Source organism: Neoarius graeffei, chromosome 10 (assembly GCF_027579695.1).
Source record: "Neoarius graeffei isolate fNeoGra1 chromosome 10, fNeoGra1.pri, whole genome shotgun sequence".
Classification (NCBI taxonomy): domain Eukaryota; kingdom Metazoa; phylum Chordata; class Actinopteri; order Siluriformes; family Ariidae; genus Neoarius; species Neoarius graeffei.
In genome coordinates, this window is record NC_083578.1 from 69,201,610 (window position 1) to 69,216,220 (window position 14,611).

The 14,611-nt window shown below is 44.9% G+C and overlaps 1 protein-coding gene across 3 annotated transcripts in view; it reads right to left on the reverse strand.

The window, feature by feature from the left end:
• Nucleotides 1-6,691: 6,691 nt before the first annotated feature.
• xpc (xeroderma pigmentosum, complementation group C) overlaps nt 6,692-14,611 on the reverse strand; it is a 29,520-nt gene continuing 21,600 nt past the window's right edge. Inside the window, exons 13-14 of one of the 3 annotated variants that reach the window (XM_060932180.1) lie at nt 9,523-9,616; nt 6,692-8,979 (exon numbers count right to left, since the gene is read on the reverse strand). In XM_060932180.1, coding sequence (XP_060788163.1) covers nt 8,659-8,979; nt 9,523-9,616 — 415 coding nt within the window. In that variant the 3' untranslated portion in view covers nt 6,692-8,658. Of the gene's footprint in view, nt 8,980-9,522; nt 9,982-14,611 lie in introns of those variants that run through there. The other 2 variants (XM_060932182.1, XM_060932181.1) reach the window with 2 other exon arrangements.

Sequence of the window (14,611 nt, forward strand, 5' to 3'; positions counted from 1 at the left end):
ACTTCCGGGTCCCGCTGAGCCAAAGGCCCCGTCTCAAACGCATGACCAAAGTGCGCACTAGCTGTTCCATAGACAGCGATTTAGGATGCAAACCAAGAATGTCGTCAAAGACACTGAAATGGTGCACACGTTAAAGCGCCATTCCACCATTGGATGTATTCTTTGGCATAAAATACAATATATTTTATGACAACATGACTAGACAGAGAAATCTTTTAGCTTCAAAATGATATATCAAACATCATTTTTTGACAACGACAAGTATATTAATTTTGCGACCAAAGTCACCTACCCTTTTAATTTCCGTGCGGTAGTGAAACATGTTAACATGTTGTCATTGGCAGGTTCCCCTTCTTGTGTACGACGTGGCACAGATTATCAGCAATGGCGGATAGAACGCGATTTCCACTTCCGTTTTCCTTCGCTTCTTTTCCGAAGCTGACAATCGCGTTCTATCCGCCATTGCTGATAATCTGTGCCACGTCACACGTGATGTGGTACACAAGAAGGGGAACCTGCCGATGACATCACGTTTCACTACCGCGAGGAAATTAAAAGGGTAGGTGACTTTGGTCGCAAAATTGATCATTATTGAAAGCAGCTCTTTGTCAGGAACCTCAGCAGTAACAGCAGAGTGTTCTGGAATAGGCACAAGCACTGACCTTGGGGAGCCAAACATAGAGCTGGGTGCCACACATTTCATTCAATGACACTTTCCCTATCTCTCATCTCATCTCATTATCTCTAGCCGCTTTATCCTTCTACAGGGTCGCAGGCAAGCTGGAGCCTATCCCAGCTGACTACGGGCGAAAGGCGGGGTACACCCTGGACAAGTCGCCAGGTCATCACAGGGCTGACACATAGACACAGACAACCATTCACGCTCACATTCACACCTACGGTCAATTTAGAGTCACCAGTTAACCTAACCTGCATGTCTTTGGACTGTGGGGGAAACCGGAGCACCCGGAGGAAACCCACGCGGACACGGGGAGAACATGCAAACTCCACACAGAAAGGCCCTCGCCGGCCCCGGGGCTCGAACCCAGGACCTTCTTGCTGTGAGGCGACAGCGCTAACCACTACACCACCGTGCCGCCCACTTTCCCTATATTTTACTTATTATATTTACTTACTATATTTACTTATCTGTGCCACGTCACGTGTGACGTGGCACAGATTATCAGCAATGGCGGATAGAACGCAATTTCCACTTGTCGATTGCTGTGCCGATATTCACCATCGACCGTCTCCTTTGGGCATCACTTGCTATTTTCCTTCGCTTCTTTTCCGAAGCTGACAATCGCGTTCTATCCGCCATTGCTGATAATCTGTGCCGCGTCACACGTGACGTGGTACACAAGAAGGGGAACCTGCCGATGACATCACGTTTCACTACCGCGCGGAAATTAAAAGGGTAGGTGACTTTGGTCGCAAAATTAATATACTTGTCGTTGTCAAAGAATTATGTTTGATATATCATTTTGAAGCTAAAAGATTTCTCTGTCTAGTCATGTTGTCATAAAATATATTGTATTTTATGCCAAAAAAATACATCCAATGGTGGAATGGCACTTTAAAGCGTCACCAAAGCGGATTTAACTCAGTGTGGGATGGACGATTAGTTCCACAAGTCAAATCAGGTCATAGGTGTAGAATTTCATCACTTAGTACCAGTGGCGGCTGGTAGTCTTTCAAACAGGGGAGGGTGGTCAGTTACGATATTTCCAGATTTTAAAAGAAAAAACACATCAGTTTTGCCCATACTCTTGCCTCTGATCTGGCTGATTGTTGGCAGCGTCACAAACTGTGAAATAACAGGTTCTTTTGGCCCATTAGCCTACTGTCCAATATACATGGTGGTGTTGGGGGGGGGATATTTTAACATTTTATATTTTAAAATTGTGGCATGTTGTTTAAAAATTGATCATTATTGAAAGCAGCTCTTTGTCAGGAACCTCAGCAGTAACAGCAGAGTGTTCTGGAATAGGCACAAGCACTGACCTTGGGGAGCCAAACATAGAGCTGGGTGCCACACATTTCATTCAATGACACTTTCCCTATATTTTACTTATTTTGACTGAGAAATGTTTTATTGACAATTTTGATAACCCTTCACTTTTAATCCAGGTCTGTAGTGTGAAATGTTCTCGGCTGTGTTTTTGTTTAAAAGTGTTTTCCAAATTGTAGCTGTGTTTAATTCATATCCAGAGAAATATATATTCCAATATAATATACTCGGCATAAACATTTTAAATAGATTCTATATTTTTGGTCCATCCATGACATATTACTAAAGTAGCCTATTTACTGTTGTTGATGTGGGTCACTTGCTGTTAGCCAATTCACTTTCTCGTACCAGAAGAGCTGAAAGGAACGAGTATTATTCCCTACTTTTTTCACCAAGTCAATTTGAGGCGTTGCTCTACCCTGCTCTTTAATTTTAATTTTTTCCTCGAAAGGAAGACTGGCAAATGGCTTTGCCAAAATTAAATCAGCAATGCTTGGCATCCGTGCGCAGCTTTCTTGCTAGCTGACTAGCCCCCTCAAGTTCAAGTTCAGTCACTCAAATAAATGAAATTTCTGGAACTAAGATAGCAAACTTGACAACACTATATTTACACTTTATTTACAATGAAAATATATACAAACTAAAAAAGCTGGTAGAAACCATATGTAATGAATGAAATCGAAATGTAAACTGATCTCTTACAATACACCACAGCACTTGCGAATCCGCATGGGACTGAACTGAAATTCACCGCTGCCTGTCTATATTTGAAACGAGCTGTCAATCAAAGAAAATATCCGGCCGCTTTCACCAATCACCAGTCTCCTCGCGGAAAGCTTTGCCATGTCCCTCCCATATGAGGCTCGGAGTCCGTAGGCGGGCATTTTCGCAGTATTTGTCCAATAATCATCTTGCATTTTGATATTGAAAAGCGCATAGCTCCCAAATGCCATTGAAGTCCACTGAGGCTGGGAGCCCGTGGGCGGGCGTTTTCGCAGTATTTGTCCAATAATCGTCTTGCATTTTGAGATTGAAAAGCGCATAGCTCCCAAATGCCATTGAAGTCCACTGAGGCTCGGAGCCCGTGGGCGGGCGTTTTCGCAGTATTTGTCCAATAATCGTCTTGCATTTTGAGATTGAAAAGCGCATAGCTCCCAAATGCCATTGAAGTCCACTGAGGCTGGGCTGCATCGCGCTGTCACGAGGGGGAAAACTCACGCACACATTAGGCGAACTGGGGAAAGTTATAACGGAATGATTTCGCACTGTAGTTGGGTTGAGCACATATATTTCTATGATTCTGGATCTGAAATAGCAATGTTATAAGGTCGGCTATAACATAAGCCTAGCGCAATTCATCCTACATGATGTTCGTCATTTTTAGAGGAGGCTGAGCCTCCCTCGTTGTCTTAGAGCAATCGCCCGTGACTAGTACTATTTACAACCCCAATTCCAAAACAGAATGTGAAGATTTGCAAATCACAGAAACCCCATGTTTCATTGGAAATAGTACAAAGCCACCTAATCTGGGCCTGACCTCTTTCACGATGGACTGAGGTGAAGTGGAAAATTGTCCTGAGGTCTGACGAATCAAAAGGAGAAATTATTTTTAGAAATCATGGACACCACGTCGGGTGGTGTAGTGATTAGCACTGTCTCCTCACAGCAAGAAGGTCCTGGGTTTGAGCCCAGCAGCCGACGTGTGGAGTTTGCATGTTCTCCCCGTGTCTGTGTGGGTTTCCTCCTCTTTTTTCAGGGAAGGCGTTCCTTCTTTCACCAAGACATTGCCAAACCGCCTTCTGCACATATTAAAACTACATGGCTCTGTAGTAAAAGAGTCCAGGTGCTAAACTGGTCTGCCTGCAGTCCATACCTGTCTTCTATCTATCTATCTATCTATCTATCTATCTATCTATCTAATATACTACTAAAGGAAGAATCTCTCCCTCTCTCTCTGTCCGTTCACCTATACAAATCGACATGGCTGGACGCACATACTCCATACTTTGCACATGGATTAGTGACACCCCAGTTTTCGATTTTCCAAAACATGGGATTAGTACTAATTCAACACACTATTCATTTCCCATGGGCTACATGCTCATGCTAACACACTGTGCACAGCCTCAGCGGTGAATCCCCTCCACCACTCACCTGACAATTTCAATTGTACAGCACCTTCTCTGGGCCTGAGCTCTTTCACGATGGACTGAGGTGAAGTGGAAAATTGTCCTGAGGTCTGACAATTCAAAAATATAAATTATTTTTGAAATCATGGACACCATGTCTTCCAGGCTAAAGAGGAGAGGGGCCATGCGGCTTGTTATCAGTGTACAGTTCAAAAGCCAACATCTGTGATGCTATGAGGGTGCATTAGTACACATTACATGGGCAGCTTGGACATCTGGGAAGGCATCATTAATGCTGAATGATATATACATGTTTCAGAGCAATATGCTGCCATCCAGACAACATCTTTTTTCAGGGAAGGCCTTCCTTCTTTCAGCAAGACAATGCCAAACCGCTTTCTGCACATATTAAAACTCCATGGATCTGTTGTAAAAGAGTCCAGGTGCTAAACTGGCCTGCCTGCAGTCTATACCTGCCTTCTTTCTTTCTTTCTTTCTTTCTTTCTTTCTATCTATCTGTCTTGTATACTACTAAAGGAAGAATCTCTCTCTCTCTCTGTCTGTTCACCTATGCAAATCGACATGGCTGGACGCACATACTCCATACTTTGCACATGGATTAGTGACACCCCAGTTTTCGATTTTCCAAAACATGGGATTAGTACTAATTCAACACACTATTCCTTTCCCATAGGTTACATGCTCATGCTAACACACTGTGCACAGCCTCAGCGGTGAATCCCATCCCCCACTCACCTGACAGTTTCAATCGTACAGGACCTCGCAATCAGCGCTCCTCACCGGAGACTACCGCTAGGGCCAAATCCATGTCATTGAGGAGACGTGGGGAGTGATTTAGCCCCTGTGAAGAAGACCGTTCAGAGGAAATCAGGTTCAAGGGCAAGAACTACTAGTTTAAAACATTTGGCACATGAAGCGCAGAATATGACAAAGGAGACCCCGAACTGTTGAGCAACTGAAATTGTATATCAGGCAAGAATGGGACAACGGTTCTCTTTCAAAACTACAGCAATTGGTCTCCTCGGTTCCCAAACATTTACAGAATGTTATTAAAAGTAGAGGTGATGCAACACAGTGGTAAACATGCCCCGTTCCAACTTTTTTGAAACGTGTTGCTGACATCAAATTCAAAATGAGCATATATTTTTCAAAAAACAATAAAATTTCTCAGTTTCAACATTTGATATGTTGTCTTTGTATTATTTTCAATTAAATATAGGGTTTCCATGATTTGCGAATTATCGCATTCTGTTTTTATTTACAGTTTACACAGCATCCCAACTTTTTTGGAATTGGGGTTGTAATTTAACAACTTGCCTATATTTTAAGTCTGGGTCTGATTTAGAAACAGATCCTTCAGGAAAAACCCAGATAACTCTGCCTAGGGCAGTCACTTACCAAGGACAGTTAACTCTAGAATTATGATCACTCATGACAATGAGCACAATCAATTCAATTAATTATTGGGGATACGGGTAAAGATTAAAATATTTAAACACAATTGCAAAGCGCTTTCCATTTCCATATTGATATGGACATGTTTCCGGTTTTCCACATGCAGCCTAACCTCCTGGCAAAAGCAACCAGATTCTGAGCTAAATAATCTTGGTGTTTAGCGGAATTCATGATGCCCTTAATCTTCATCCCCTGAACTTCCTCCACATTTTACAGCATGTACCAGGGGTTTTCTTGTATACAGTCTCCAATATTTCTCCAAGCATGCTGATGATTACAACACCCACATCATTACCATAAATTCACTGGTTCAGTTCATTTTTAATATTTCAAACTTTTTTTTTTTATCATGGCTACAGCTGTGCTTAATGGTACGTTTTATATCCATGATCTGACTTGAGCAGGTCAATACCCATGCGCCTTGTTGTCAGTCATTTTGCCACATACTACAGTACTATGTAAAAGTCTTAGGCACCCTATTTTTTCATACAAACTTTGTTATACGTTTCTATTTTATGACTTCTACATTATTGAGTCAGTACAAAAACATGTTAGAGTTCCAAACTGTGGCTGGTTCTACAAGATGCTCCGTAAAACCTACAGCTCATTTCCTTATAAAACTGTACTCATTGTACCAGAGACTACTATTTTTTTTTAAAGCAAAGGGTTGTCTCACACCAAGTATTGACTTTCTTTCATTTATTATGGCTTACTGCTGTTTATAGTACTTTTTTTTTTTTAAATGTTGAAACATTTCATTCCATTATTTTTGGTCTACAGCATTTTTTTTTACATGTACCTAAGACTTTTACACAGTACTGTATATTTCTGAGGATAAAATATCAAACAACTCTTGTTCAAATAAATAATCAGGTTCTCAGGAGAATGATTCTTCTTCGAGCTGTAATTCAGGGTGTCAATATTCCTTGTGATGGTTGTATGTACAGTAGTTAGATTATTATGGGGTAAGCTAATTATAATTCAGGAACTCTGGGGCATTGAACTTCCTGACACTTTTCACTCATCAGACTGTGGATGGAGAAAGAAAAGGTTCATGGATTTGGACTCAGGCCACTTACATACCAAACTCTTTATTATTTATTCAGGTTTTTGTTTTTTATACAAATGTTTTCCAGAAAAAAAATTCCTCTATAAAAACATTTCTGTACGAGTGAAAAATCAATATCAGTCAATAACAAGATTATTACAGTAAGATTCGAACATGTCTTAATGATTATGGATTGTAAAGCCGATTGTACAGGTACAGGGTGTAGATGAAGACTGAAGTTAACATTCAACTGTACAATAGCTCTGAGATTTCTTTGGGATATTGATAATAAAAACTCAGTACAGTATGTCAAAGACTAAACATTTATACGGTGCATTTGGTGGAAGACTGATCCATAAGGTTTCTTAAAAGACAAAAGTATGATGATAAAGAGAAAAAAAAACCCATGGAAACCATGCAGAGAGAGTGATGAAACAAGAAAAGTGATTCAAGGTACTTAATGGCAGTAGCCACTGAATAATTTGGGCTTATGAGAAATAGAGAGACATTACTGGCCTCCAGTCGCTGGCACATTGCAGGAAGTTGAATGTTGGATATTGTGCACAGCCAATCAGACATCCTGTCCTCACTGAAAATATGGACTAGAAGCACTGAAATTAGCCAGACTCGACACAATAGCCTTCAAGGTCCAGAAACACGAGCAGCGAACAAGCAGCATTGGATTACAAGGCCCTTAATTTATCTTTACAGAAATACTCCAGTGTTTTTAACATAGCCTTTATCTACCCATACAGTATCTAAGGTTTCCGCATACTAAGAAAAAAAAAAACAAAACTGTTAGTTGAAGCTCACTTGTAAGTGCAAGCGCAATTGCTGGGGTAGTGATGCAACAGTTTTTGTTGTTGTTGTTGAAACCTTTCATAAATTCTTCAGTTAAAAATATTTGCAAGTGAACGCCTAATTCCGTATCATTCATTCTTTCAGATGAAATGACCAAAGTTGTCAATGTACAGGGTGTTTCAAACAATTTGATATCGTTTCACAATCTAATAACTTTGCCAATTCTCATTCAACTGACGTCAAATTTTAACAGCATGTGTGGAAACAGGTCAAAATTTGATGTTTAAATTTTATAAAAAAAAAAAAATCTTTTTAGGTATAGAAATGCCATTCAGTGGAAAAGAAAAGGCGTCGTGTGTGTTAGAGTACGCTCGAACAAGACTGTGCAGCGTGCATTTATGAGAGAATTCTCAAAAGCTGCACTGTTCCCAGAAAAGATTGTTACCAAAGACATGCTACAGCGTGTTGGGCAGGAGCCGGACTACCGACTTGACGTGTGCCGTGTCTCAGGCGGCGCACATATTGAAAATTTGTGAAATCGTTCATGGAGTTCACATACCTTTGAATTTCTCATTCAAATTTTGAGGAATAAATCTTATTTTGCTCAAAATTAAGCCTGTTCAGTTTCATTTGCCTAGACTATGTAGTTTCTGGGATATTTACATCTCAAATAATATCTCATTTTTTGAAACACCCTTTATTTTAAAGCGAACATGGAAGTGTTTCAGTTCTACCTTCGTTCACGTGGATTGTAAAACCATTTCAGAAACATTAAGTAAATGAGAAGTGCTTTTACTGTATTTATCCAGTTTTAGAAAAACGAATAAAACTGCCTTACAAACAGCATGATAAAAATTCTTATGTCTATCTCATTCAGAGATCTTTAATGTTCGAATATAACAATTGTGGCTCTGAAGTTTCATTAACGAAATGCAACAGCTGCCCTTAGACCTCCACTGTAAGTGAATTTTGGGTAAACGGATTTTCCGTTCATTTCTTGTATATCATAATTGTTTGGTTCGTTTCCCTGTAAATAATCAGGCTAAGTGGCAAGAAAAGAGACAAAGAAACAAAAGACGCACTTGTTACGCATATTGCAGTGGAACGGCATCCGTGTCATGAAACCTTAGCCGTGTAAACAGAGATGACAAAGAAAGCCGAGACAGAGAAATAGAAAGCGAGCAAGAACATCATCACGCACTTTTTTCAAAAGGGAAGAGATGTTTCTGCTGGCCACGCCTCTCCCTCTTACTGACAGACTTTTTAGCTCCTCCTTCTTTCTGCTCCTCCTGCCTGTTCTGTGGCCATGAAACAGCCAGAGATGGTGGAGCTGTGCGAGCTCCACTTTCGTCCTCCTCTCCAGATGAGAATCCTTCCGCTTCTCCTCCTTCCCCTTGTGCAATGCCTGTGTCCTTGGCCACGCCCTGCTGTCCGTAACGCCGCTGCAGCCGCTCTTTAATCAGCAGACCTTTCACCAGCAGCGTCCAGTTAGCCAGTGCTCGCTTCTCACGCTTCTGTTCAAACAGAAAAAACACAAACAGCCCAATAAACAACATGTATACACTAACACACCCAAAAAGTCATTTTAAAATTTATGGATCAGTCTGGATTTATCAAAATAAAAAAAAATAAAATAAATAATAATAATGATAAAAAAAACACATCGTACATATTAGTTGTGAGCATTAAATAAAAGATGAAATAATTGCGCCCATTCTTTAGTTAAACACCATTAATCTCTTAAACAGCGCACTGCTTATAGATTCCATTGTGTAGACATTAAAATAGATCACAAGGCTCTGGTGGACAAAACTACATTCATCAAAGCCAGACAGGAAAATCAGGGAGTCTCAAAGTAATCCATATTACTGTGTGTGACAAAATAATCCATATGCTTCTCAATTTAATAATGAACTTTCAAAAAGGATGAGTCAGTCAAACTCTCTGCAGCCACAATACATCACAGACTGGAGCAAAACTGATCTTATATCACAACTCATTGATACCACACACGCACACAAAGATGAATGCGCAGACGCACGCGCACGCACACACACCTCTTGCTCCTTCTTCTTTAGAATCTCTTGCTCATTTTCCCAGGCAGCTTTCAGAATTTCTTCGTGTTCCTCACATACAATGTAGCCATCAGTTCTGCAGCACAAGGAAACTGATTAGAAGTCATGCGACTACAAAACCCCAAAACGTTTCGCCGACATTCTACAAATGCACACAAATACAAATGGACTGATGGAAATAAATGCAAATTTGCTGTGAATGCAGTCACAACATTTACATGTACAGCATTTACATGCAACACTCTGGTTGGAGAACACTCAAATGGGAAGAAACAGTTCATGCACATTTTAAAACAGCGCCTTAAGTGCTTACTTTATGTTAAAGTTATGCTGTTTTTAAAACAAAACTTAACTGCTGAGCTCCATCTACGTCTAGCCGGGTCTCATGCTGTCTTCAGTCATAAATCGACTGTGGCAGCAGGGGTGTGGCCAAGCAGCAGTCTGTGAATGGAGGGCGGGGTCGGGGAAGGTAAGTGGCTAAGTCATTCCACCTGCTGTCAATTAGTGTGTGTGTCTGTTACAGTGATGGAGCATAAAAGGAGAGAGAGCAGAGAAAAGGGACCTCTCTCCCCAACCACAACGAGAGAGCGAAAGAAAGAAAAAAAGAGAAAGAAAGCAAACAAGCAAGCTAGCTAGCTGAAAAGCTCAATAAAGTGTTTGTGTTTAAACATCAACTCTCACCTGCCTTGCTTCTATGCTCCACCCATATCAGGAACTGTTACAGTGGTGCTGAAACCGGGGAGCACAGAAGGGAACCACCCCATGGAGTCCTCCCCATTCAAAGAGCTCATCCTTGTCCTCGCTGCTGCCCAGCAGAACCAGCATCAAGTGCTGATCACCCTCCGAAAGGAACAGGAGCAACGCTTCGAAGCCTTGATGCTGGCCCAGCAGGAAGATCGCCAGGCGTTCCGGCACCTGCTCGCGTCAGCAGGGGCGTCGACCACTGCTGCCGGCACCCTCGCGAAGATGGGACCGCAGGACGATCCAGAAGCGTTCCTCGCCCTCTTCGAGCGAGCAGCCGAGGCGTGGGGGTGGCTGCTGGAGCAGCACGCCTCCTCCTGCTCCTGACTGGCAAGGCGCGGCTCCCTGCTGACAGCCGACTGATGTACGCTGACCTGAGGAAAGCCATCCTGCAGCAGTTCGGCCGCTCCCTGGAGCAACATCGCTGGCGTTTCTGGACGCTGGCGTTGGAGGAGGTCGACCGGCCGTTTGCATTCGGCCAGCAACTCCGGGATGCCTGCCGGTGGTGGCTGAGGGCAGAAGACCGTGACGCCGACGAGATCATTGATCTGATGGCACTGGAACAGTTTATCTCTCGACTTCCGGAAGGAATGGGTCCAGTGTCATTGCCCGGCATCGCTGGAATGAGCCATCGAGCTGGCAGAGGACCATCTGGAGGCGGCTCTGACGGCAGGCAGACGAGGTGTCTTCCCTCGCTTCTCTTCTCTCTCTCCTTTTTTCCCCAGTCTCTCATCCCCCTCCCCACCCCGTACCCCTACCACGGAGGCGGCGGCTGGCTCCTCCCCAGCCGGCCCGTCGCACCCATGGTGTCCTCTCATCTCCCTCTTCCGTGTCTGTGTTGTCTCCCCCTCAGGTGAGTGACACCCATAACACCAGTGCAGAGGGAAAGCCTGGGCTGGTGCGCTGGGGCCACGGGGAATCAGAGCATCTCCAGAATCAGAGCTCCGGAAGGGAGGTAGGAACTGTAATCCGGATCCCTGATGTGCCAGAAACCACCCCCGATCGGGCCGGAACGTATCGCATATCGGTAAGTATTCAAGGGGATACATATCACGCTTTGGTGGACTCCAGTTGTAATCAGACCTCAATTCACCAACGTCTGGTGCAAGGTGAGGTATTGGGGAGAGCACAAGCAGTGAAAGTGTTGTGTGTGCACGGGGATGTTCACAATTATCCCTTAGTGTCTGTCTGTATTCTATTCTGGGGCCAAATGCAGAGTAAAGGCATCACCGTCGTCTCACCCACTCGTTGATTTTGGGTACTGATTGGCCAGGGTTTAAAAAAACTGATGGAATATTTAACACATAGTGGGTCCTGCACTATTAGGTCCCGGGAAGATCCCGGTGTGGCATTGACTGGAGAAGCTGTCACAGAGCCGTCTACATCAACACCGCGTCAGAGTAAGGAGCAGCCCATTCCTCCTCCCTCTCTTGGGGATTCCCTTGGGGATTTCCCATTAGAGCAGTCACAAGACGAGACTCTGTGGCACGTGTTTGACCAAGTGAGAGTAATCAATGGTCAAACTCTTCAGCCAACCGCGGCACCGACCTTCCCTTATTTTGCTATTATTAAAGATAGATTGTACCGAGTGACGCAGGACACTCAAACTAATGAACGAATAACCCAGTTGTTAATCCCAAAGAGCCATAGGGAACTCGTATTTCATGCGGCTCACTTTAATCCCATGGCTGGACACTTAGGGCAAGATAAAACACTAGCCCGAATAATGGCCTGGTTCTATTGGCCAGGGATTCGTGGGGATGTCCGTCGGTGGTGTGCAGCATGCCGTGAATGCCAATTAGTAAATCCCGCAGCCACTCCAAAAGCGCCATTGTGCCCTCCTCCTCTAATTGAGACCCCGTTTGAGCGAATCGGGATGGATCTCGTCGGGCCATTAGATCGGTCAGCACGGGGATATCGCTTTATTTTAGCTCTGGTGGACTATGCAATGTGATATCCGGAAGCAGTGCCTCTCCGCAATATCTCAGCACGCAGTATTGCAGAAGCGCTCTTCCGCTTCATCTCCTGGGTCGGGATTCCGAAAGAAATCCTGACAGACCAAGGCACTATGTCACGCATACTGCGCGAACTGTATGGGTTACTGGGAATTAAGTCTATCCGCACCAGTGTCTATCACCCACAAACGGATGGCTTAGTAGAGCGATTTAACCAAAACACTCAAGGACATAATCCGGAAATTTGTAAGCGAAGATGCGCGTAATTGGGATAAGTGGCTCGACCCCCTGTTATTCGCAGTACGAGAGGTCCCGCAAGCCCCCATGTGGCTTTCTCCCTTTGAATTATTATATGGGCGTAAGCCGCGTGGCATTCTGGACGTGCTACGGGAAAATTGGGAGGAGGGACCTTCACCTAGTAAAAACGAAATCCAGTATGTTCTTGACCTCCGCGCAAAACTCCACACCCGGAGAATTTGCGGCAGGCACAAGAACTTCAAAGCCGGCTGTATGACGGGCACGTGCCTTAGAGAGTTCATGCTGGGAGACAAAGTGCTTGTATTATTGCCCACGTCAAGCTCTAAGTTAGTCCCCAAGTGGCAAGGGCCCTTCAAGGTCACACGATGAGTCAGGGACGTCGACTATGAGGTGAGGCAAACGGACAGGGGCGGGGCACTGCACATCTACCACCTCAACCTTTTAAAACGTTGGAATGAGGGGGTCCCCGTGGCATTGGTAGTCCTGGAGAAGGCGGAGCTGGGGCTGGAGGTGAAAAAGAGAACATTTCTGACCACTCCGATCCCTTGTGGAGACCACCTCTCACCGGCCCAACTCACAGAGGTAGCCAAGTTGCAAAAGGAATTTTCTGATGTGTTCTCACCCCTTCTTGGTCGTACCCACCTCCTAGAACACCACATCGAAACGCCCCCGGGGATGGTAGTGCGTAGCCGCCCTTACCGCTTGCCCGAACGCAAGAAAAAGGTGGTTCGGGACGAACTCAAGGCCATGCTCGAAATGGGCATAATCAAGGAGTCCCACAGTGACTGGAGCAGCCCAGTGGTCCTGGTTCCCAAGACTGATGGGTTGGTCCAGTTCTGTGTGGACTATAGAAAGGTCAACGCAGTGTCTAAATTTGATGCATACCCAACGCCTTGCATTGAGGAGTTGCTTGACTGGTTAGGCGCTGTTTGCTTTTATTCGACGCTGGATCTAACAAAAGGGATATTGGCAGATCCCTTTGACTCCTCTATCCTGAGAGAAAACGGACTTTTCCACACCATTTGGTTTACATCAATTTGTCACGTTCCCTTTTGGGTTGTTTGGGGCGCCTGCTATGCTTCAGCGGCTTATGGACAGGGTCCTCCGCCCTCACGCTGCCGCCTATCTAGACGACGTAATAATCTACAGTCATGATTGGCTGCGTTACTTGGAACACCTGAGGGCCGTTCTAAAGTCACTGAGGTGAGCGGGCCTCACAGCTAACCCGAAAGTGTGCGCAATTGGAAGTATGGTATCTGGGGTTCCACTTGGGCCATGGGCAGGTGCATCCCCAAATTAGCAAGACTGCAGCGATTGCAGCCTACCCGAGGCCCAAGACCAAAAAGGAGGTGAGACGGTTCTTGGGGCTGGCTGGCTGGCTATTATCGTAGGTTTCTACCTAATTATTCAGACGTCACCAGCCCGCTAACCGACCTCACTAAAAAGGGGGGTCCAGATCCGGTCCAGTGGACAGAGCAGTGCCAACAGGCCTTCTCTGAGGTAAAAGCTGCACTGTGTGGGGGACCACTTTTACAGTCTCCTGACTTCTCTCTCCCCTTTATTTTGCAGACTGATGAATCAGACAGAGGGCTGGGGGCCATTTTGTCCCAGGAGGTGGAGGGCGAGGCGTGCCCGGTGCTGTACATCAGCCGGAAACCGTCGATGCACAAAAGCAAGTACAGCACAATTGAGAAGGAGTGTCTTACCATCAAGTGGGTGGTCCTTGCCCTCCGATACTACCTGCTGGGGCGCCCTTTCACTCTCTGTTCGGACCACATGCCCCTTCAGTGGCTCCACGGCATGAAGGATGCCAATGCACGGATCACCCGTTGGTATCTCGCCCTCCAGCCATTTAAGTTCGAGGTGATCCACAGGCTGGGGGCACAGATGGTGGTGGTGGACTTCCTGTCCCGTCGGGGGGGGGGGGAGTCAGCTTCAGGCCAGACGGCTCCCCGGCCTGAGTCGGGTGGTGGGGGTATGTGGCAGCGGGGGCATGGCCAAGCAGCAGTCTGTGAATGGAAGGTGGGGTCGGGGAAGGTAAGTGGCTGTCATTCCACCTGCTGTCAATTAGTGTGTGTTTTTTACAGGGATGGAGCATAAAAGGAGAGAGAGAGCAG